The 21844-nt window shown below is 29.9% G+C and overlaps 1 protein-coding gene across 1 annotated transcript; it reads left to right on the forward strand.

Annotated features, from left to right (window-relative positions):
• The first annotated feature begins 17 nt into the window (after nucleotides 1-17).
• Nucleotides 18-21717, forward strand: LOC145752321 (CD109 antigen-like). The gene is made up of 37 exons (XM_082568586.1): nucleotides 18-151; nucleotides 810-961; nucleotides 1536-1564; nucleotides 1803-1974; nucleotides 2592-2779; nucleotides 3490-3617; nucleotides 4122-4281; nucleotides 4803-5024; nucleotides 5517-5549; nucleotides 5638-5690; nucleotides 6196-6331; nucleotides 6852-7028; nucleotides 7431-7631; nucleotides 8666-8848; nucleotides 9368-9412; nucleotides 9668-9716; nucleotides 9871-9961; nucleotides 10385-10496; nucleotides 10669-10782; nucleotides 11115-11315; nucleotides 11664-11808; nucleotides 12242-12437; nucleotides 12896-13160; nucleotides 13871-13945; nucleotides 14520-14685; nucleotides 15316-15518; nucleotides 15871-16041; nucleotides 16559-16743; nucleotides 17086-17272; nucleotides 17739-17844; nucleotides 18123-18212; nucleotides 18763-18948; nucleotides 19092-19247; nucleotides 19667-19886; nucleotides 20535-20600; nucleotides 20798-21006; nucleotides 21356-21717. The coding sequence occupies exons 1-37, from the start codon at nucleotides 87-89 to the stop codon at nucleotides 21589-21591; spliced, it is 5373 nt and encodes a 1790-aa protein (XP_082424712.1). The 5' UTR covers nucleotides 18-86; the 3' UTR covers nucleotides 21592-21717.
• Nucleotides 21718-21844: the final 127 nt, after the last annotated feature.

Consider the following 21844-nt stretch of genomic DNA (forward strand, 5'->3'; position numbering starts at 1 on the left):
TTTTATTTTATTTTTTAGGTACCTTTCAATTTATTAGTTAGTAATTAACAGTATTAAAATCATCAAGTATTATATGCAGCACAATTATGGAGTTCAAATCCATAATTTTGTTTAATATTTTATGTGTCTGTGTATCAGGATTTAAAAACAAGTAAGCAATTAATCTATTTTTTTTTAATTAGTAATCAAATGGCACAGATGGTGAAGTAGTTAGAACACTTGGGTTCACTACATTAAGTCTTGGGTTCAATCCCCACTGCTCTTATACCTTAAGTAAGGTGCTAAAACCAATGTGAATTTCTGCTAAGCCCAAAATTCGTCGAAATATTAATTTTAGGGCAAATATATTCAACAACCGGCAGCGCCCTTGAGTAAAGCGTTATAAACGGTATGAACTCCTGCTGAGCCAGCACTTAATCAGCAGCATAATTATTGGGAAATGATAATCTATAATATCCCAAACTGCCAACAGGCAACTCGAGACTAGGTCAGAGTAACTAATGTTGAGAGTAGAGTAACTAATGTTACTCTATGTTTAAGTCGTGCATTTGACTTTCCCATATCGAGGACAAAGATATATACAAAAAAAAAAAACCAATATCCTAAATTGACAAAGTCAACTCGGGACTGGGTTGGGGTGAAAAATGTTACTTTATGTTTAGGTCAAGAAGTCACCCTTTCCTAAACTAGGATTTAAAAAAATCAAAAAATACAATATATAGATAATGTAATAGTACTGCAAAAATAACAAAATTTTATGGTTAAAAACTTAATATAGTTATAATTGTAATTTTTTTATATTTATATAGTTCCTACTACATTGACGTTCCACCTGATTTACATCGTGAGGTTGACATTAATATTGTGGTGTCAGTGTTTCAAACCAAGAGCCCGGTCATAGTTACCACAAGTTTTACTGATGAAATTCTTGTGTTTACTAACCAAACTTTAGTTAACAGCAGTAAGTAGTTTTAAAATTTACTTTATTGTAGTTAACAAGGTTCGATGACTTGTGCCTTTCGGTTTTAAAAAAAATGATTTTTTTTGCGGTTCTTAGTAATTTTTTTTAGTATTTAATGATCTAAGCTTATTTTTTCTCTTATTTTTTAACTTTAATTATTCTCTTATGTACTTTATAGTTCTTGCTAATTCTCATTTGTACTTTACAGTCCTTGCTAATACTTTCTTGTACTTTACATTCTTCGCTAATTCTCTCTTGTACTTTACAGTCCTAGCTAATTCTCTCTTGTACTTTACAGTCCTCGCTAATTCTCTCTTATACTTTACAGTCCTTGCTAATTCTCTCTCATACTTTACAGTCCTTGCTAATTCTCTCTCATACTTTACAGTCCTTGCTAATTCTCCTTATACTTTACAGTCCTTGCTAATTCTCCTTATACTTTACAGTCCTCGCTAATTCTTTCTTGTACTTTACAGTCCTTGTCAATTCTCTCTTGTACTTTACAGTCCTTGAATTGTAATGCAGCACTATTTTGTCTTAAAAAAATTAATAAAATTTTTAATGTTTTTTTTAGATTTTAGCAGGCTGATTACAATTGGTCAGGTAATATTAAATTTATTATCCAAAAAAAATTATTAAATAAATTTATTAAAAACTTAGGAATTTGTTTAATTTTAAACTATTTAAAAATTAAATTTAAATCTAATTTAAAATTTGCAAACCTTAAGTTATGCTTTTAATTTTTAAAGCTTTTTTATTTTTTAATTTTTATCATTTTATGTATATTTATAAAAAAAGAAATTATTTTAAAAACTGATTTAAAATATATTTTCTTTTCTAGATTCCGCTTGAATATGTGGAAACACAGCCATTTAAATTAACTGTTTCTGGAGTTGATTCTGCAACAGGAGAAAATCTATTTAAAAAAAATTACGATCAATTTAAACTTGAATCTAAAAAGCTTTTTATATTTGCCCAACTTGATAAAGTTCATTATAAAAATGAAGAACTAGGTAAGCTTCTTAATTTTAATTTTTTTGTTTATTTATCTTTAGTGTAGAAAGATGGATTTTACAGCTCAAACGTTAATAAACATTAGTTACCTTGACCAAGTCTCTAGTTAACTTTGTTACTTAAAGATATTATTGATTATGATTGCCTAATGTTTATTCTGCCAATTGGTTTTTGACTCAACAGGAGTTTATGTCAGTTATGGCACCTTACTCAGTGGAGTTACAGCATAAGAATAATAGGGATCTAACTCACGATCTAATGTAGTAAATTTTTTGTTTTTATTTATCCTCGATATGGAAAGGCGGACTTCATAGCCTAAACATAGAGTAACATTTGTAATCCTGATCCAGTATTAAGTTAATTTAGGATATTGATTGTGATTGGTTTTTACCTTAACAAGCGTCCATACAGTTATTGATGCTTTAAAAAAAAGAAATATTAATTTCAAAAAAGTCAATTACAAAAAAGTCAATTACAAAAAAGTCGATTACAAAAAAGTCGATTACAAAAAAGTCCATCACAAAAAAGTCGATCACATAAAAGTCAATTACGAAAAACTCCATTACAAAATTTTTTTTAATTGTATAAATTGATAACATTCAATATTTTTTTAAAGTTAGATTCCGTGCTGTATTTCTTCTCCCTAACCTTCAGCCTTACAATGGAAACGTCCAATACACTTTACAACAATACAGAAATCAACACTACAGACAAGATGTTCAGGCTGTTAATGGACTTGTAGTTGGCCAAATAAGGGTGCCTAGATTTGTAAGACAAAATTTACGAATAAGATTTGAAGCTTTGGTAATTTATAATTCATTTACATATTTTATATATTTTTTATATATTTTTTTCTCCTTATTGTTGGTAGGACAACTTCACAGTCTAAACGTAGAGTAACAACAGCTACCTCGACCTAGTCTTTGGCAGTTTGGGATTTTATTGTTTTGTTTGATAATTAATTTACTATTTGGTTTAAATTCGGCAGAAGTTTATATTGTTAATAACGCTTTACACAAGGCTGATACAGCGTAAGAGCAGTGGGGATTAAAATTTATTCATTTTAAATGTTGAAAAGTTGACTTTAAACATAAAGTAGCATTTGTTACTCTGAACTAGCCTCGAGTTGACTTTGTCAGTTTGAAATATTGTTGAGAATATTAAACAAATAATTAATCTAGTCGCTACAGCATGAGAGCAATGGAAATCAAATCCAGGACTGCAAAAACGTTTACCAGCAGCATGGTGTAGTGGTCAGAACACTTTCTACATTACATGAAGTCCTGTAAGGTGCTATAAACTGTATGAACTTCTGTTAAGCCAGCACTTGAACAACAGCTTAATTATCGGGCAATTATAATCTATAAAATTTTAAACTGCCACAGGCAACTCAAGGCAGATTGGGGTAACTCATGTTACTTTATGTTCAGGTCGCAAAGCCAAGGGTTTTACCCACTTTCCCATGGGTCTAAATATCATCACTTTTAAATTATAATTAATTTTTATATTTTCAGGGTCAACAAAAGGAAGTGAGATTGGTACAAAGTTTTAGAAATAATATTTTCACTTTTAAGGTTTTTATTGAAGGACCGAAATATTTTAAAGCTAGTAATAAAGATATAACTGTCAAACTCACAGCATAGTAAGAACTATAATTATTTTTCTACTAGTATTAATACATTTTACACTGATTCTTTACACAAACTTGACATTAACAATTTTAATTAGGTAAATAATGTTTTATGGTAAAAATAACAAAGCTAACTTTATATTTTTAAGCAAAGTATTTTTTTAATAATGAATACCAAAAGCATGGTGTGGTGGTTGCTATACTACATTATGTTCTGGGTTTAATACTACTGCTTTAATCTGGTGGCACCCTTAAGTAAAGTACATTATACAGTACAAACTCCTAATTGAAATCAATAAGAAACTTAAATACCGGGCAATTATAATCAATAATTTTTCAAACTTTCAAACATCTAAAAACTGGGTTGATTATCGAAAGTTACTTGATGTTTTTAGGCACTGAGGTTGACCTTCCAACATCAAAAATATTTTAAATCATTTTTACAAACATATTAAGACAATAAACTCAATGTATTATGGGTACCATACCTTAGTACAATTTAATTTTATTTTATAGTGACCTTGATAGCTATCCAGCAAGAGGTGAGGCAAGCATCGACATTTATCCACTTCGCTTGCCAAAACCTGAAAATTATTACGAAAAATACGCCTACCCCAACAAAAAAAAAAGCCCTAAAAGAAAGTTTCAAGCAAAACTTTACAGTAACATGATAAAGGTATTTTAATTATCCTCATTGAGGAAAGGACCTTTTTTAATTTTAGGAAACAGTTGTTACCCAATTTTAGCCTTAAGTTAACTAATATATCGGTTGTTTTTTTTACTCATCGGCAATCAGTATTATTTATAACGCCTTTTATAAAGGTATGGCAATAGTAAAGGTCAAAACACTTGGCTCTACTACATGGGGTTCAGGGTTTGATTCTCACTACTCTATTCCTGTAGCGATCTTAAGTATGGCGCTGAAATCAGTATGAACTTCTGCTGAGTCAGCATTTTATCAGCAGCCAAATTATTGGGCAATTATAATCTATATTACCCCAAACTGCCAAAGTTAACCTAAGAATGGGTCAGGGTAACAAATGTGAACTATGTTTTGGGTCGTGAAGTCGACCTTTCCACATTGAGGATAAATAAATATAATAAAAACAGTAAACATCAAGTCCAGAACCTTATGTACTGAAATTATGTGTTAAGTATTCTAACAACTACCCAATAAAAACTCTTTTTTAAACTTAGAATTATCATGGGGAGTTTGTATTTACTATAACAAAAGAACAAGCAATGAAAGGGTTTTTGTGGGACGGAAAAACAGATGTTGAATTAAGAATTTCAGGCTCTGTTGGGAGTAATTATAAAAAAAAGGAAGTCAGTTTAAAATCAAAATCAACACCGACAACAATTGAATTTTTGGATGATCCTAAGACTAATATACCTGACACAGGTCCATATGATTTTAGTGTAAGTATTTTTATTAACTTTATTTTAAATGATTTATTGATGTGGAAAGGATGACTTTACAACCTAAACACAAAGTAACATCTGTTAGCCTGACCTATTCTTGAGTTGACTCTGCTAGTTTTTTTTTTGTATATATCTTTATCCTCGATGTGGAAAAGTTGAATGAGCGACTTAAACATAGAGTAACAACTGTAACTCCAACCCAGTCTCGAGTTGCCTGTGGCAGTTTGGGATATTATAGATTAGAATTGCCCGGTAATTATGTCGCTAATTAAATGCTGGCTCAGCAGGAGTTCATATCGTTTAAAGCGCCTTACTCGAGGGCACTACAACATGAGAGCAGTGGGGATTAAATCCACGACCTCATGGTGGTGTAGCAAGTGTTCTTACTACTTCACCACGCTGCTGGTTTAAGTTCAAGGTATAGTTGGTTGTAATAACCTTTTTTCAATCTTCAGTTAGAGATTACTTAAGGACCCAATTTTTTTTTAGATTTTAAAGCCGGGTCTGATGTACAATTACAGAGTAAGTTATTTTTTCTGCAACTTTTTGCGATATATAAAAAAAATTTTTTTAATTGTATTTTTTTCTAATAACATTTTATTTTGTATAGATAAAAGTAATTGGTTCTACAACACAGTTACTAAATGTTGAGGTTGAACATAGGTTTGTTTTTTAAATTAAATTGATAAATAAATATTTAATAAAACTGTTTTTTAATTTAAATTTAATTTTTATTGATTCATATTAGTAGTTTCATAATTTTTAAAGTTTTGCAATTTTTGCAATATTTTGTATATATCTTTATCCTCGATGTGGGAAAGTTGAATGCGCGACTTAAACATAGAGTAACATAAGTTACTCCGACCCAGTCTCGAGTTGCCTGTGGCAGTTTGGAATATTATACAGATTATAATTGCCAGGTAATTATACTGCTGATTAAGTGTTGGCTCAGCAGAAGTTCATACCGTTTATAGCGCCATACCGTTTATAGCGCCGCTACAGCATAAGATCAGTGGGGACTACACGCTGCCGGTTTATACCATGCTGCCGGGTATTAAACTACAACTAATAAACTGTAAAAGATTGTTACATTTAATGTTATAATAACATAATTTTTAACAATTTCTTTAGTAATTTAAAAAACTTGACAAAGAATTATTAATTTTAGAGTAATAATATATCGCCAGAAGGAAATAGCAGAGGTTGAAAATTATGTTTATAATATTCCTGAAGATGGGATTGTTAACTTTAATTTTACTGTTAAAAAAACAGATAAATTGAAATACAACCTGATTACTATAAAGGTATGAATGATTTTTTATTAAGTTTTAATTTTTTTAATTGTAGTCATTATACTTTACCTATATGAGGTACAGGGTTTGATTCCCACTGCTCTTATGCTATCAAGCCCTTGATTATAAACGATAAAAATTTTTCTTGAGCTAAAAATTGACACATTAATTATCAGGCAATTATATTTAATAACATCCTAAACTGGCAAAGACAACTTATGACTAGAGTAACATCAGTTACCCTGACCTAGTCTCGAGTTACTATTGGCAGTTTGGAATATTATATAGATTGTAATTGTTTGATAATTTTGCTGCTTATGAAGTGCTGGCTCAGCAGGAGTTCGTACCTTTTATAGCGCCTTACTTAAGGCTGCTACAGCATGAGAGCAGGGGGGATTGAACCCACGACTTCATGTGGAGTAGCAAGTGTTTTTACCACTACACTATGCTGCCGGTTAAATATTAAATATGTTTATTTATGGTTGGCATCTAAGTTATATTAATTTTAATATCATAAATCCTTTAATTTTAGGCATCTACAAATACATCAGATGGCATTGTAAGTAGTCAAATTAAAATGAACGTTGCTGAAGAGGAATCAAACTCTTACATGAATTTAAAACCATCTATCAACTCAAGTAATATTATTGGACAATTTGCTGAGATTAATATTGATACCACAGACCCAATTCAATCTTTCAGAGTAGTGGTAAGAAGTTTGTGCTTCGTAGTCTACTATTAAAGTAACTTTATTGTTTTTGTATTTGTTTATTTATTTCTAATGCGGTAAGGTCAACTTCATGACCTAAACATAGAGTAACATTTGTTACCTTGACATAGTCTGAAGTTGACTTAAGTAGTTTGGAATATTATAAATTATAATTGTCTGATAATTATTCTGCTGATTAAGTGCTGGTTCAGCAGAAGTTTGTACCGTTTGTAGCTCCTTACTCAAAGGCGCTACAGCATGAGAGTAGTGGGGATCGAACTTAGGTCCTCAAGTAGTTAAGCCAAGTGTTTTAACCACTACTTTAGGCCACTGATTTATTTAAAGTAATGCAGTTTTATATTTACTGGAACTAGTTTATTAATATTTTATATTTTTTTGAAGCTTATATCACGGGACAGTATAATAAAACAAGAACAGGTTAATAGATTTGATCAACCTGCAAATACTCACCAAAAATATCGGTTTCTAATAACTAAAAATATGATACCTGAAGTAGGTATTAAAGTTGTTTATTTTAAAGAAGATGGGACCCCAGTCTCAAGTGATTTTAAATATATCATTTATACAGGATCTTTGATAGAGGTAAAGTTTTGTTTATAATTTGTTATTTTACTTTTGCTAGTTGATAGCCTGCCCTACGGTCAGAATTTTAGTTGTTGTAATATGGTTGCAACTAATATTTGTACGCAATAATTATGGTTGCAACTAATATTTGTACGCAATAAATATGGTTGCAACTAATTTCTGTACGCAATAATTATGGTTGCTGCTAATATTTGTACGCAATAAATATGGTTGCAACTAATATTTGTACGCAATAAATATGGTTGCAACTAATATCTGTACGCAATAATTATGGTTGCTGCTAATATTTGTACGCAATAAATATGGTTGCAACTAATATTTGTACGCAATAAATATGGTTGCAACTAATATCTGTACGCAATAATTATGGTTGCTGCTAATATTTGTACGCAATAAATATGGTTGCTACTAATATCTGTACGCAATAATTATGGTTGCTGCTAATATTTGTACGCAATAAATATGGTTGCAACTAATATCTGTACGCAATAATTATGGTTGCTGCTAATATTTGTACGCAATAAATATGGTTGCTACTAATATTTGTACGCAATAAATATGGTTGCAACTAATATTTGTATGCAATAAATATGGTTGCAACTAATATTTGTATGCAATAATTATGGTTGCTGCTAATATTTGTACGCAATAAGCAATAATTAAATATGGTTGCAACTAATATTTGTACGCAATAAGCAATAAATAAATATGGTTGCAACTAATATTTGTACGCAATAAGCAATAAATAAATATGGTTGCAACTAATATTTGTACGCAATAAACGTTTACGGATAGCTCAAAATACGTCATAACAGCACACATAAAAAAATAACTTCGCAACAACGTTTTGAACCATTGAAAAAAACGCCTGTTTGATTTTTAAATGCCTTGCTTAAGAGTGTTTTGTCATAGAAGCAGTGGGTTCTAAACCCAGAAATATATGTTATAAAGTTTAGTGTTTCAACTACTACACCATACTTCTTTTAAATTCAATGAAATTTTCCATTTTTTATCAATTTTAAATGACACAGATATCTGTCCAAAGACCAAATGGTGCTCCAATAACGAATGCATATGAATATGATGTTGTAGCTGGTGAATTAGTTCAAGTTAAAGTTAAAACTCCTTATTCTGATTGTTATGTTGGAGTCAGGGTTTTGGATCAAAATATTCAAAGTTCATTTTTTCGTCGTAATGATTTCTCAGAGGTAGAGGTGGGTTATGTTCTCAATGTGATTATATATATTTTTTTTGTATATAAATTATCCTTGATGTGGGAAGGTTGAATGAGCAACTTAAACATAGAGTAACATCAGTTACCTCGACCCAATCTCGAGTTGCCTGTAGCAGTTTGGGATAATATAGACTATAATTGCCCGATAACTATACTGCTGATTAAGTATTGGCTCAGCAATAGTTTATACCTTTTGTATGCATTGCTTAAGGGCACTACAGCATAAGAGCATTGGGGAATAAACCCAGAACCTCCTGTAGTGTAGAAAGCCTCACGTAGTGTAGAAATGTAGTAACGTTGGCCTTAAGGTCATCAATATGCAAACTTATATGGGCAACTTAAAACTGGGACAGGACAAAAATTCTGGCTTACATTTGGGCTGTAAAGTTGGCCATTTAAATCAAAATTAAAAAAATAAATAAGAATAAAATAATATATCTATGTGTTTTTTGTGTTAATGAAATATTTATTCAGCTAAAGTTAAATTTTTTATTTTTAGACTAGGGGAATCTTCAATCATGAATATCCTTACCGTTTAACTGAGGTAAATGATTTTTTAAACATTTATTCATTCTTGATATGAAAAGGACGACTTCATGACCTAACATGGAGTAACTTTTATTACCCTGACCCAGTCTTAAGTTGACTTTAGCAGTTTATGATATTATTAATTATAATTGTTTGATAATTATGCCGGTTATTAAGAATTATTTAATACCTAAAATTTTTAATTATTCTATTATTTTTTACCTAATTAAATTTTATTTTTTTTACTTAAATGTTATATTATTTTTTTTAGGAATTACAACTCTCAATTTTGAGTGACTTACCAAGTTATAATCTTGACTGTAAGTTCTTAATTTATATTTTATTACAAACTTGAAAACCAAAAAAATTGTGAACTTTATATAAGTAATAAACCAGAAATTATAAAAAATATTTTTAGCACATTTTAGTATTTCAATTTTAGAGATATTTTGTATTTTTTGTATATCATTTTAGATAACAAAAGAGTGCATGCAGAACGTGAAACCCGTTATTTAAACCATACCTTTCCTCCTATTACTTGGTTATGGGACTCAGCCACAACTGAGTAAGTTTTAGTTACTTTCTAGAAATATTTATTCATTCTGAATATTAGAAGGTCTATTTTACAGTATATTTTTTGTGTATGTTAATTGTTTTTCTTTGATGTAGGAAGACTGACTTTACAACTTTAACATTGTGTAACAATTAATCGAGTTGTCTTTGGTAGTTCAGGATATTATGTATTATAATTGCCGGGTAATGATGCTGCTGATTAAGTGCTAGCTCAGCAGAAGTTTATACTCTTTAAAGCGCCTTACTTAAAGGCGCTACAGCATAAAAGCAGTGGGGATTGAACCCACGACCTCATGGTGGTGTAGCAAGTGTTCTTACTACTACACCACGCTGTCGGTGAAAAAAAAAATCTTTTGTTTTTGTATTATTGTAACTTGAAACACAAAAGTTTAATCACATTTTATTTTTTAATAAGTTCAAATGGTGTGGCCGTATTTAATGCAACGGTTCCCAATGAAAATATTGCTTGGATTTGGAACGTATTTACTTACTGTGGACAACATGATTTTCAATACAAAGACTTCAAGGTTTGATTTCTTTGTTTACAACTTTAGAATTAAATATAATTACTTAAAAATTATTATTTACTTTTTTTAATTCACTAAATAAAATTTTAAACTTTATAAAGTTATATTAGTTAGTAGTAAAACAACTTTTTACCTGAACAAGAATTAAAGTTTAAAATTTTTTTTGCTTTAGATGAATGCAAAACGTGAAATTTTTTCACAATTTGAAGTTGCTTCAAATATTATCATGGGAGAAATTGTTTTTATAAAAGTTGTTATTTTTAATGGACTAAATCACAATGTAAAGGTAAATCTGAAAATAATGAATCTAAGTTTACAATATTCTTATATATATATATACATTTAAATTTATAGAACTAGCGAATAAATTGTGGTGCGCAGGTGAATTATCCCAGGCAAATATTAGTTAAGAGTCGCAACTCTATTATAGTTATTTAAATGCTGCCAGTAGGTTGGTCCATTGCCTCGTTAATAGAATTCAAATTTATATATTATTTTTTTAAATTTATATAATAGTTTTTGTTCTTTAAAGTAACTGTATATTTCTTTTTTAATATTACTCTAAACATTTTACTTTTAAATTTTATTATAAATTTTTTTTTTATTTTTTATTGGTAGGTAAATATATTTCTGCATGAGAATAATAACATTGAAATTCTAAATCCTGAAAATACTAACAAGACCGTGACAATATTAGCAAATCAAATTGATTCAGTTATATTTCCAATATCAATTAAAAAATTAGGAAAAATTAAGATAGCTGCTACAACCAGTTCAAAATATGGAATAAATACAATATCAAAAAGTTTAATTTCCGTGGTAAGTTTTATACATATTTTATGCGTTTGGTTTTATATATATATTTTTAAGTTTTAGTAGTTTTTTTCTATTTTTTGATTTATTATAGTTGTCATCTTGACTAAGTATAACATTAACTTAGGCAGTTTGATATATTTTAAATTATAACTGCTTGATAATTAATTTGCTGATTGTTTTTTGGCTCAGCAGAAGTTTGTATGGTTTATAGTGCCTTTCTCAAGGGCCATTTTATGATTCACTGTCAACCATACTAACGTGCTATATACATTACCTACAAAATTGCAGAATTCTCCAATATAGCACTTTAAACTATAAATACATTTTTATACTTTATATCTTTACTTTTAGGATAGAGGATTTAAGCAATGTTACTCAACATCAGTTCTTCATGAAAATATTTCTAATAATAACTCTGAAAATACAAATGTATTGTCTGCTTATCTACCACCAAATGTTATTTCTAATGCTACTTCAGTACAGTATAATATATATGGCAAGTACAAAACATACATAATATAATTAGTTCTGGCAGCGTGGTGTAGTTGTTAGAACACTTGCCACATCACACATGAGGTTGTGGGTTTAATCCCCACTGATCTCATGCTGTAGCGCCCTTGAGAAATGCACAATGAATGGTATAAACTTCTGCTGAGCCAGCACTTAATCAGCAGAATAATTATCGGGCAATTATAATCTATAATATCTCAAACTGCCACAGGCAACTCGAGACTGGGTCAGGGTAACTAATGTTACTCTATGTTTAGGCTGTGAAGTCAACTTTCCCACATCAAGAAAAAAAAATATACCATGGGTTAACCCTTGAAACTAGTTTTTTTTAATTCTGTTACCATATTCTATTGTTTATTGTATGGGGTAAATTGTTACAGTCATTGGAATATTAATAAATTTGATTTTTTGTTTTCTAGGTGATATTATGGAACCAACTATAAGAAATTTAGGTAACTTAATTGATTTAAGTACAGACAATGGTGTAGGGAATTTAATTAACATTCTTCCTGATATTTTCTGTGCTTTGTACCTTCAAAAAATCGGAAAACTGAATGAAAAATTTAAAAAAAGAGTTCTTAAGAATGTGAATACAGCTTATTTAAAAGAGCTAAGGTATAATTCTTGCTTTTTTGTTTTTATTATTAATATAGAATGGCTTAATAAAAGAAATTAGGGAAAATCATACAGTAACTCAAGACTTAAGTCAGTTAGAAAATGATCAACAGCATGGTGTAGTAGTTAAAACACTTGCTACACTACATGGGGTCTTGGGTTTGATCCCTAATGCTTTCATGCTTTTGTGCCTTTAAGTAAGATGCTATAAATGGTATAAACTCCTGCTAAGCCAACACTTAATCAGCAGTTTAATTATCGGACAATTACAATCTATAATATCCTAAACTACCAAATGCAACCCAAGACTGGGTCAGGGTAACTAATGTTACTCTATGTTTAGGTTGTGAAGTCAATCTTTTCACATAAAGGATTAAGATATAAAAAAATATTAATAAAATTCTTTAGTTTTTTTGTGCAAATTAAAAATAAATGCATTTCAAAATTAAAATTTTCAGTTACGAAAAACAGCACGGCGGGTATATTGCAATTAATGAATTTGAAGACAGTTTTGCATCAGTAGAATTTCGAATTGATGGAAGTATTTCATTGACTGCTTTTGTTCTAAAAACTTTAAATTTTATGAAAAAGTTTTTGCCGGCTGATCGAGGACAAACTATTGACAATGCTTTTTCTTTCTTGGAATCTCAACTACAAAGTAACGGGACCTATTATACCGGTAAACAAGGCTTCGTCGCACCTAAAGGATTTACAAACTTAGAGGTTAGATTTCAATATGATAAACTAAATATGTTAATTATTAAAAATTTAAATAATTTTCATGAATTTTATTTATTCTTGATTTTGAAAAGACAACTCCAAGACTTAAACATAGAAAAGCATTTGTTACTCTGACCCAGTCTTAAATTGACATTGTCAGTCTTGTATATTATTGATATTAGTTGCCTTGTAATTTATATACATTTCGTTTTTTGTTAAAAAACCTTAATTATTAACAACACCAGCAGCGTGGTGTAGAGGTAAGAACACTTGCTCTCCCACCATGAGGATGTTGGTCCAATGCCTACTCTCATGCTGTAGCGCCCTTGCTCTCATGTCGTAGCCCTCTTAAGTAAGGTGCTATAAACGTTATAACTCCTGCTGAGCCAGCTCTTATTCAGCAGCATTATTATCGGGCAATTATAATCTATAATATCCCAAACTGCCAAAGACAATTTGAAATTTGGGCTAGCTGACGTTTTTCTATGTTTTTATATATTATCAATCTTGTTGCTTTAAAAATATATGCATTTTTAAGAACACTAAACTTAGATCTTAAAGATCCTAAAGATACTTAGAGATAAACACTAGATCTTAAAGATAAAAGCATTAGAATTTGTTAAGATTTTAAATTTAAACTGGTAGAAAATAAACCAAGCCATTGGTAGTTTTTGGTTATTAAAAATATTTAAATTTTTGAATTTTATTTTTAGTCGGGTCCCCACAAAGACATCAGACTTGCTGCATTCGTCATTATTGCTGAATTGGAAACTGAGCCATTTCAGATAGTAAGTAAAAATTTTTTTTTTTTTAAAAACTTTTTTTTTTTTTAAACTTTTTTTACATTTTACATCATCTTTATATATTGAACCGGCAGCGTGGTGTAGTAAGAACACTTGCTACATCACCATGAGGTCGTGGATTCAATCCTTACTGCTCTTATGCTGTTGTGCCCTTGGGTTAAGCACTTTAAACTCCTGCTAAGCCAGCACTTAATCAGAAGCATAATTATCGGGAAAATATAATCTATAATATCCTAAATTGCTAAAAGGCAACTCGAGACTGGGTGAAAGTAACTGATGTTATTCTATGTATAGGTGGCGCATTCGTCCTTCCTAACCTAAACCTAGTCTTTATGTTAACTTTGGCAGTTTGAAATTAAACAGTTTGCCCAGCAGGAGTTCATACCGTTCATAGCATCTTACTCAAAGTGCTACAGCATGAGATCAATGGGGATTGAACTCATGACTTTGTGTAGTTAAGTCAGGTGTTCTGACCTCACACCATGCTGCTAGTTTGAATTTTGTAAAAAAAAATTGAATAATTCAGTGCCATAAAAATACATTTTTAAAATTTTTTCAGTATTTCTGTGAAGCTTACGAAGCTCATTTGTATGTTGAGTCTCAACTAGATTCGATTTTAGATGATAAATATTCGTTAGCTATTGTAAGTTATGCATTACAAGTATCAAACTGTTCAAAGAAATCTGTTGCACTAAGTGCTTTAGAAAAACTGGCAACTATTGAAGGTAAAATTTATAAAATAAATATAATGTAGCATGTTGTACCCTTTAAATAGGGTATGCTAAATGTAGCAAGTGAACTGGCAGCATGGTGTAGTGGTAAGAACACTTGCTACACCACACATGAGGTTGTGGTTTTAATCCCCACTGATCTCATGCTGTAGCGCCCTTGAGTAAGAAGCTATAAACGGTACAAACTCCTGCTGAGCCAGCACTTGATCAGCAGCATAATTATCGGGCAATCATAATCTATAATATCCTAAACTGCCACAGGCAACTCGAGACTGGGTTGGAGTAACTGATGTTACTCTATTTTACCACATTGAGGATAAATATATATATACAAAAAAAATAGCATAAACTTCTGTAATGTCAAAAACTAATCAGCAGATCAATTGTCTGGCAATTATAATCAATAATACCCAAAAATGTTACTCTATATTTAAACCATAAAGTCAGTTTTTTTTGTATGTATATATATTTTTTTTGGAAAACTAAAAACAATTAAATTCAAAAAAATGTGCTTAAAATTCACGAATAGGCCATCACCCAAATTTTTGGTATTTAAAATTTTTTATAGGTAGTTTAACTTTAAATTGAAAAAAAATTCTTACTTACCAATATTTTTATTAATAGGTGATATGATGTACTGGCAAGAAGAGAATAACAAAGACAACCACGTTGAATCTTCTTTTCTTATGCCCAGTAGTTTAGATATTGAAACAACATCTTATGCACTTTTAACATATGTTTGGCGTAAGGATATTAACAAAGTTGTTCCAATAACAAAGTGGCTGGTTTCGAAAAGAAGTAAGAAAGGCGGTTTCAGGGGTGTACAGGTAAATATTAGGATTTTTACAGTAAAAAGATTATTAAAATACTTTTTCTAATTTTATTTATCCTCGATGTGAAAAGGTCGACTTTACAGCTTGAATATAAAGTAACATTATTTACCCTGACCCAGTCTCAAGTTGACTTTAGCAGTTTGAAATAATATTAATTCTTATTGTAATTTTTTGCCAATTGGTTTTGAAAGTAATATTAACTCTTAGCTTAAGAAGTTTTTTTTATAAAAACATTGGAAATTGAACCAATGCCTTAAAACTAAAACTAATAAAAATTAAACCAATGACTGTTGTAATCTTTATTTTTTTAAGTCCTAAACTGAATAAAATTTGCAATTTTTTACAGGACACTATTATTGCTATACAAGCCTTGTCAGAAAGTGCAGCTTTCATTTATAAGAGAAATCAAAATCAAACTAAAGATTTAAATGTTACTGCATCTTATGTTGGGGGACAAGATCATAGTGTTATTAGTAATGTAGATGGAGTTAAATTGAATACAACAAAAGCAGTTGAAGTAAGTATATTAACTATTAAATAGGTTTTAAGACATACACTTTTGTTTTTCATTATTGTTTTATCACATACAGTTATTAAATATTACTGACCGGCAGCGTGGTGTGGTGGTAAGAACACTTGACACACTAAACATGAGGTCATGGGTTCAATCCCCACTGCCTTCATGCTGTAGTGCCCTTGAGTAAGGCGCTATAAACGGTATGATCTCCTGCTGAGCCAGCACTTAATTAGCAGTATAATTATCTGGCAATTATAATCTATAATATCCTAAACTGCTACAGACAACTCAAAACTGTGTCGGAGTAACAAATGTTACTCTATGTTTAAGTTGTGCATTCGACTTTCCCACATCAAGGATAAAGATATATACAAAAAAAAAATAATAATAATAAATGGTATTAATCTACCAAATTTTTTGGAAAAAATTATAAAAACTATTTTCTTGACAGAATTTTTTATTTTTTTCTATTTTTTTATTCGAAAAAATATTTATATAAATAATTATTTTTTTCTAGCTACCTCCTCAAAATGGAAACATCATAGTTAACACCCAAGGTTCTGGATTAGCTGTATCTCAATTAAATGTTTGTTACAACATTCCAGAAACTTCTGTTAAAACTGAAATATTTAACTGCTCTGTTGATGTAAATACCAAAAAGTACAAATATAATGAAACAGTTTTTGTCAACGTTTGTTGTTCGTAAGTTTATTTTAAATTTTTTAGTTAAAATTTTTTTTAATAAATTTCCAGCAGCGTGGTGTAGTGGTCAGAACACTTTCTACACTACATAAGGTCCTGGGTTCAATCCCCAGTGCTGTCATGCTGTAGTGCCTTTGAGTAAGGCACTTGAAAAATCAGCACTAAATCAGCAGATTAATTATCAGGCAATTGTAATCTTTATAATATTCCAAACTGCTAAAGGCAACTTGAGAATGGGTTGGGGTAACAAATTTTACTCTATGTTTAGGTCGTGAAATCAACCTTTCCACATCAATGATAAATACATAGGAATAAGTAAATATTTAAACTTATATTTTACAGATTGAATCCTGGTCAAAATGCGATTGGAATTTTTTACATAAGAGTTAATTATTTAAGTGGGTTTAGCACAGATTATGAATCTCTTAAACGAAGACAACGAAATGTAAGGAAAGGCCCAAGAGTTATTTACGCGAAAATTCGAAGTTTTAAACTTGATGATAGGGGCGTTAACATATTCTATAATGAGGTAAAATTTGGTTTTTGTTTATATGTCTTTATTCTCGATGAGAAAATGTCGAATGCGCGACCTAAACATAGAGTAACATCAGTTACTTCAACCCAATCTCGAGTTACCTGTGGCAGTTTAGGTTATTATACACATTTTGATTACCCAATAATAGAGCTGCTGAATATTTGTTAGCTCAGCAGGAGTTCATACCGTTTATATCGCCTTACCCAAAGGTGCTACAGCATAAAAACAGTGGGGATTGAACCAACGACCTCATGTGGTGTAGCAAGTGTTCTTACCACTACTCCAGGTTGCCGGTCAAGTAGTTGTTAACCTTTTTTTAAATATCTTGGGTTTTTATAAAAAAATAAGTTTTTTTATTAATGTTTGGAATATTAACTTTATAAAGTTTTGGTAATTTATACAAATATAAGTATTTAAATAATAAAGACTTTTAAAATTAAATTGGATTATTTTTTGTTAGGTCAAACCAGGCCAAGAACTTTGTGTGAATATCCCGATGCTAAGAAAAGAATTAGTTTTAAATATTCAACCCCAAACTGTAACTGCATTGGATTATCTTAACCCAAGTAAGTTAAAAATTTTGTAAGAAACCTGTTTTAAAATTTGTAAAATTTGTAAGAAACCTGTTTTAAAATTTGTAATTTTGATTTAATTTTATTGGAGAGGGACAAATTTAGTTAATTTGATGTGTTTTTTGTTACTCTGAACCAGTTTAAACTTGCGCGTTTATGTAAATGTTAACCTAACTTTATGTTTCTTATTTTATCTCTTTCAGTATGGTAGACTCTAAAAAGGGCCTTTGTTTATTATTACAACAAATTCTAATATTTTTTCCTCTTTTCAGGTAGAAAGTTTGAGCAAATGTATAATATCAATGAACTTGATGAAGCTTCTTTGTGTAAAACTTGTGGATATAAATGTAATGGATGCCCAGGTATATATTTATATTTAAACTACCTTTTTTCATAATTATGCTACTATTTCAGGCTTTAAATATTTTGTTAGATAAGCAATTTAAGCTTTTGTTGTTTTCAAAACCAAATAGGTTGTAAACACACAATAATATTACCAGATTAGTAATATATTAAACTCACCAAAAATACTTTAAACTGGGGCATTAAGTACTGAGAGCGTGGTGTAGTGGTAAAAACATTTGCTACATCACCATGTGGTCGTGGGTTCAATTTCCACTGCTCTCATGCTGTTGCACCCTTGAGTAAGGCCCTTTAAACAGTATGAACTCCTGCCGAGCCAGCACTTAATCAGCAGCTTAATTACCGTGCAAATATAATCTATATACTATCTCAAACTGCCAAAGGTAACTCGAGACTGGGTCTAGGTAACTAATATAACTCTATGTTTATGTCGCACTTTCGACCTTTCCGACAAAAAAAAAAAAAATTAAAGGATACTCAGGGTATAATAAAATTGTAAATTTGGTTTTCAGATTAATTTAAAATTAAAATATATATTTCTGTGAGTAGCCCCTATAGAAGACAATTGGTCATCTTGGACACCATGTTCTGAGTTTTGTAAACCAGAAGTTTCAACAAGAACAAGATATTGTATCGATCCAAGTACAGGAAAAAAACTTATTTTAGAAATTTGTGGATTAAATCAACTTAAGGTTGAAGTTAGGTCTTGTCCACCTGCAGGATTTCCGTGCCCAGGTATTTAAATAATGAATTTTGTGTTTACTTTTTGTTTGAATTATTTTTAATTATTAAGTGTAAATATTTGATGACAGTTTTTATATTTTAAAATATCAAATTATGAGAAAGGAATTTTAGGAATTAAAAAAATGTTATTTTAGTGACCCATGATGGTTTGTACAAGATATTACATTACAAAGTCAATCCCAGTTATTCTTGTAATTCTGCTTGTGGGACAAATCGAGAATTAGGTCGATTTTTTTCAGCATATTTCACTGGTTCAGAAATTCCTAATTTTACTCCAAACTCTTTACCAGGTTTGTTCAAAATATTTAAATTCTATGATGTGATTTCACATTATATAGTAATATTTATAACTATGATCTAGTTGTCAGTTATCTTTCAATTTTAGAAATTTTTGCCTTGGTTGTATAGTCTATCTAATATAGTGTAACTTTTTTACACAGACCCAGACTCAAGATAGTTTTGTAAGCTTGTTATATTGTTGACATAGAAATATTGTCGGTTTATTAAGTTTTGTAAAAGTCTAACTTAATAACACAAAGGCAGTGGGAATTAAACTTAGGACCTCCAGTTGTGAAAAGACACAAGTTACAACATATTTACTGGTTACATTTTTTAATTTTAATTTGTAGTATTTAATTTTACAAAGTAAAATTATTTAATTTTGTATTTAATTTTGCAACTTTTTTATTACATAAAATAATATTTCTAGGAACATATACAGATGATGTTACGCTTAATATTACTTGTCAGTCTGCTTTGGCAGGCAGACAACAAAAAGAACTTCGACCTAGTGGCAGAGGTTTAACAGTTTCAATCTTAATAAACATTGAACGTCTTCAACAAAATACATCGTTCAACTTGTTTTATTTTGGACAAAGTTTCGACTTTGCAACTTTTGATATTCCAAGTTATGGTTTTAGGAAAACAAGGTATTGCAATGTTTTTTCATATTATTAGTCAATAACCTGACTTTTTTTGGCCATTTGAATTGTCATGATATGGTTGCATTGCTTATCTTATATTTGTCCATGCATTACAAACGACAATTTTATTTTTTATATATTTTTTTGTTTATATCTTTTTCCCTCGATGTGGGAAGATCCAATGCGCGACCTAAACATAGAGTAACATCAGTTACTCTGACCCAGTCTTGAGTTAACTTTGGCAGTTTGGGATGTTATAGATTATAATTGCCCGATAATTATTCTGCTGATTAAGTGCTGGCTCAGCAGGAGTTCGTACCGTTTATATCGCCTTACTTAAACGCACTACAGCATGAGAGCAGTGGGGATTAAACCTATGACCTCATGTGTGGTGTAGCTTCTTACCACTACACCATGCTGCTATTAATATTGTAAGCCTATAAGTTAGACATATATTTTATATATTTATCAACCACCAAGCTTAATATATAACTTGTTTATTATCGAATATGGTAAATAAGTGCTTTTGATTTTACATTTAATTTATTTTGTAAGAAAGGCTAACTTTTTGGACTAAACCCTTGATAATTATTACTTCAACTCAGTCTAAAAGTTAAAATTTAACTGATTAATTTTAATCACATTTTGTTTTAGATCTGATTCATTTATATTTCAAGTAATTTTCAGAAATGAAAGATATGAAACTGAATTACCCAGCAGGTTAATATTTTATTTGTTTTTTATTTTGCTAAGTTACTTAAACTTTATAATTTGAATAATTTTTGAGATAAAGTTAAGTCTTAAATAATTTAGAAAAATAATTTGTATAGGCTATAGTAATGCTATATTTTAATACAGAAATGTTTTAAATGTTTTCTCCTTTAGTAGAAGATTTGAATGTTTATTTTTATCTTTAGTGTCTTAGTTGATGGGAGATGGAAGCATCTTATTATTACCTGGCATCATAGATTTGGTGTTAGCATTTATGTGAATGGTTTGTTAATTGAAACCACAACTCAAAAGGATTCAAACGACATTTTGCCAATTGCACAATTTTTTAGAAATTTTAAATATTCACGCCAAAAACTTTTGCACCGAACTGAATTCTTTACAATGAAAGGCTTTGGTTAGTTTTTTGTAATTGTTTATTCTTGATACAGCAAGACTGACTTTACAGCTCAATCATAGAGTAACATTCGTTACCCTAACCCAGCCTTAAATTGACTTTACCAGTTTGGATATTATTGATAATTTTGCCTGATAATTTCTTTAAGAAATGGTTTTTTGATTATACCTTATAACGCCTTACTCGGGGGTGCTACATTGGTAGCAGTAAGAATTAAACCTAGGACCTTATATATTAAAATAGTTTATGTTTAACAAAAGAACTATTGCTGTCCTTTATAAGGAGGCTGTAACAGTAGCTATAATTAATCCTAAGCCATTACAGTTACAGTATTTTTTTTTTGTTTTAGAAAACTCCGAAATCGCATACTCCAGTTTCTCGATCTGGAATTATAGGTTAAAAGTTGCAGAAATCAATGCCCTGGCTGCTTTTTATTACCCAGTCATTATTGAAACTGACCCTCTACTATCTGTTAGAATGATTCACCAATTTCTGTGCCCAAGGTTTAATAAATGTTTCACTAAACCTGCAAGGTTTTCAGATTTTAGTAAAATTGACAACATTCCCTTTACAGATTTATGTTAAAAGATAACTTTAATTATAAAAATTTCGCCATTTTGACTTTAAATAAAAACTTAACTACCAAATTTTGGTTTAGAAACTTAAAAATTGTATTTTTTTATATTAATTACTCTGTACTTAAATAAATTTCTGAATTTGGATGTAAAAATATGTGTCTTTTATTTAGTGGTAATGTTATAACATTTTTATAGTAGTTTTAGAAGAGTTTACTGATTAATATAGTATTTAATTATACATTTATTATCTATATGTTTAA

Source organism: Corella eumyota, chromosome 5 (genome assembly GCF_963082875.1).
Source record: "Corella eumyota chromosome 5, kaCorEumy4.1, whole genome shotgun sequence".
NCBI classification, from domain to species: domain Eukaryota; kingdom Metazoa; phylum Chordata; class Ascidiacea; order Phlebobranchia; family Corellidae; genus Corella; species Corella eumyota.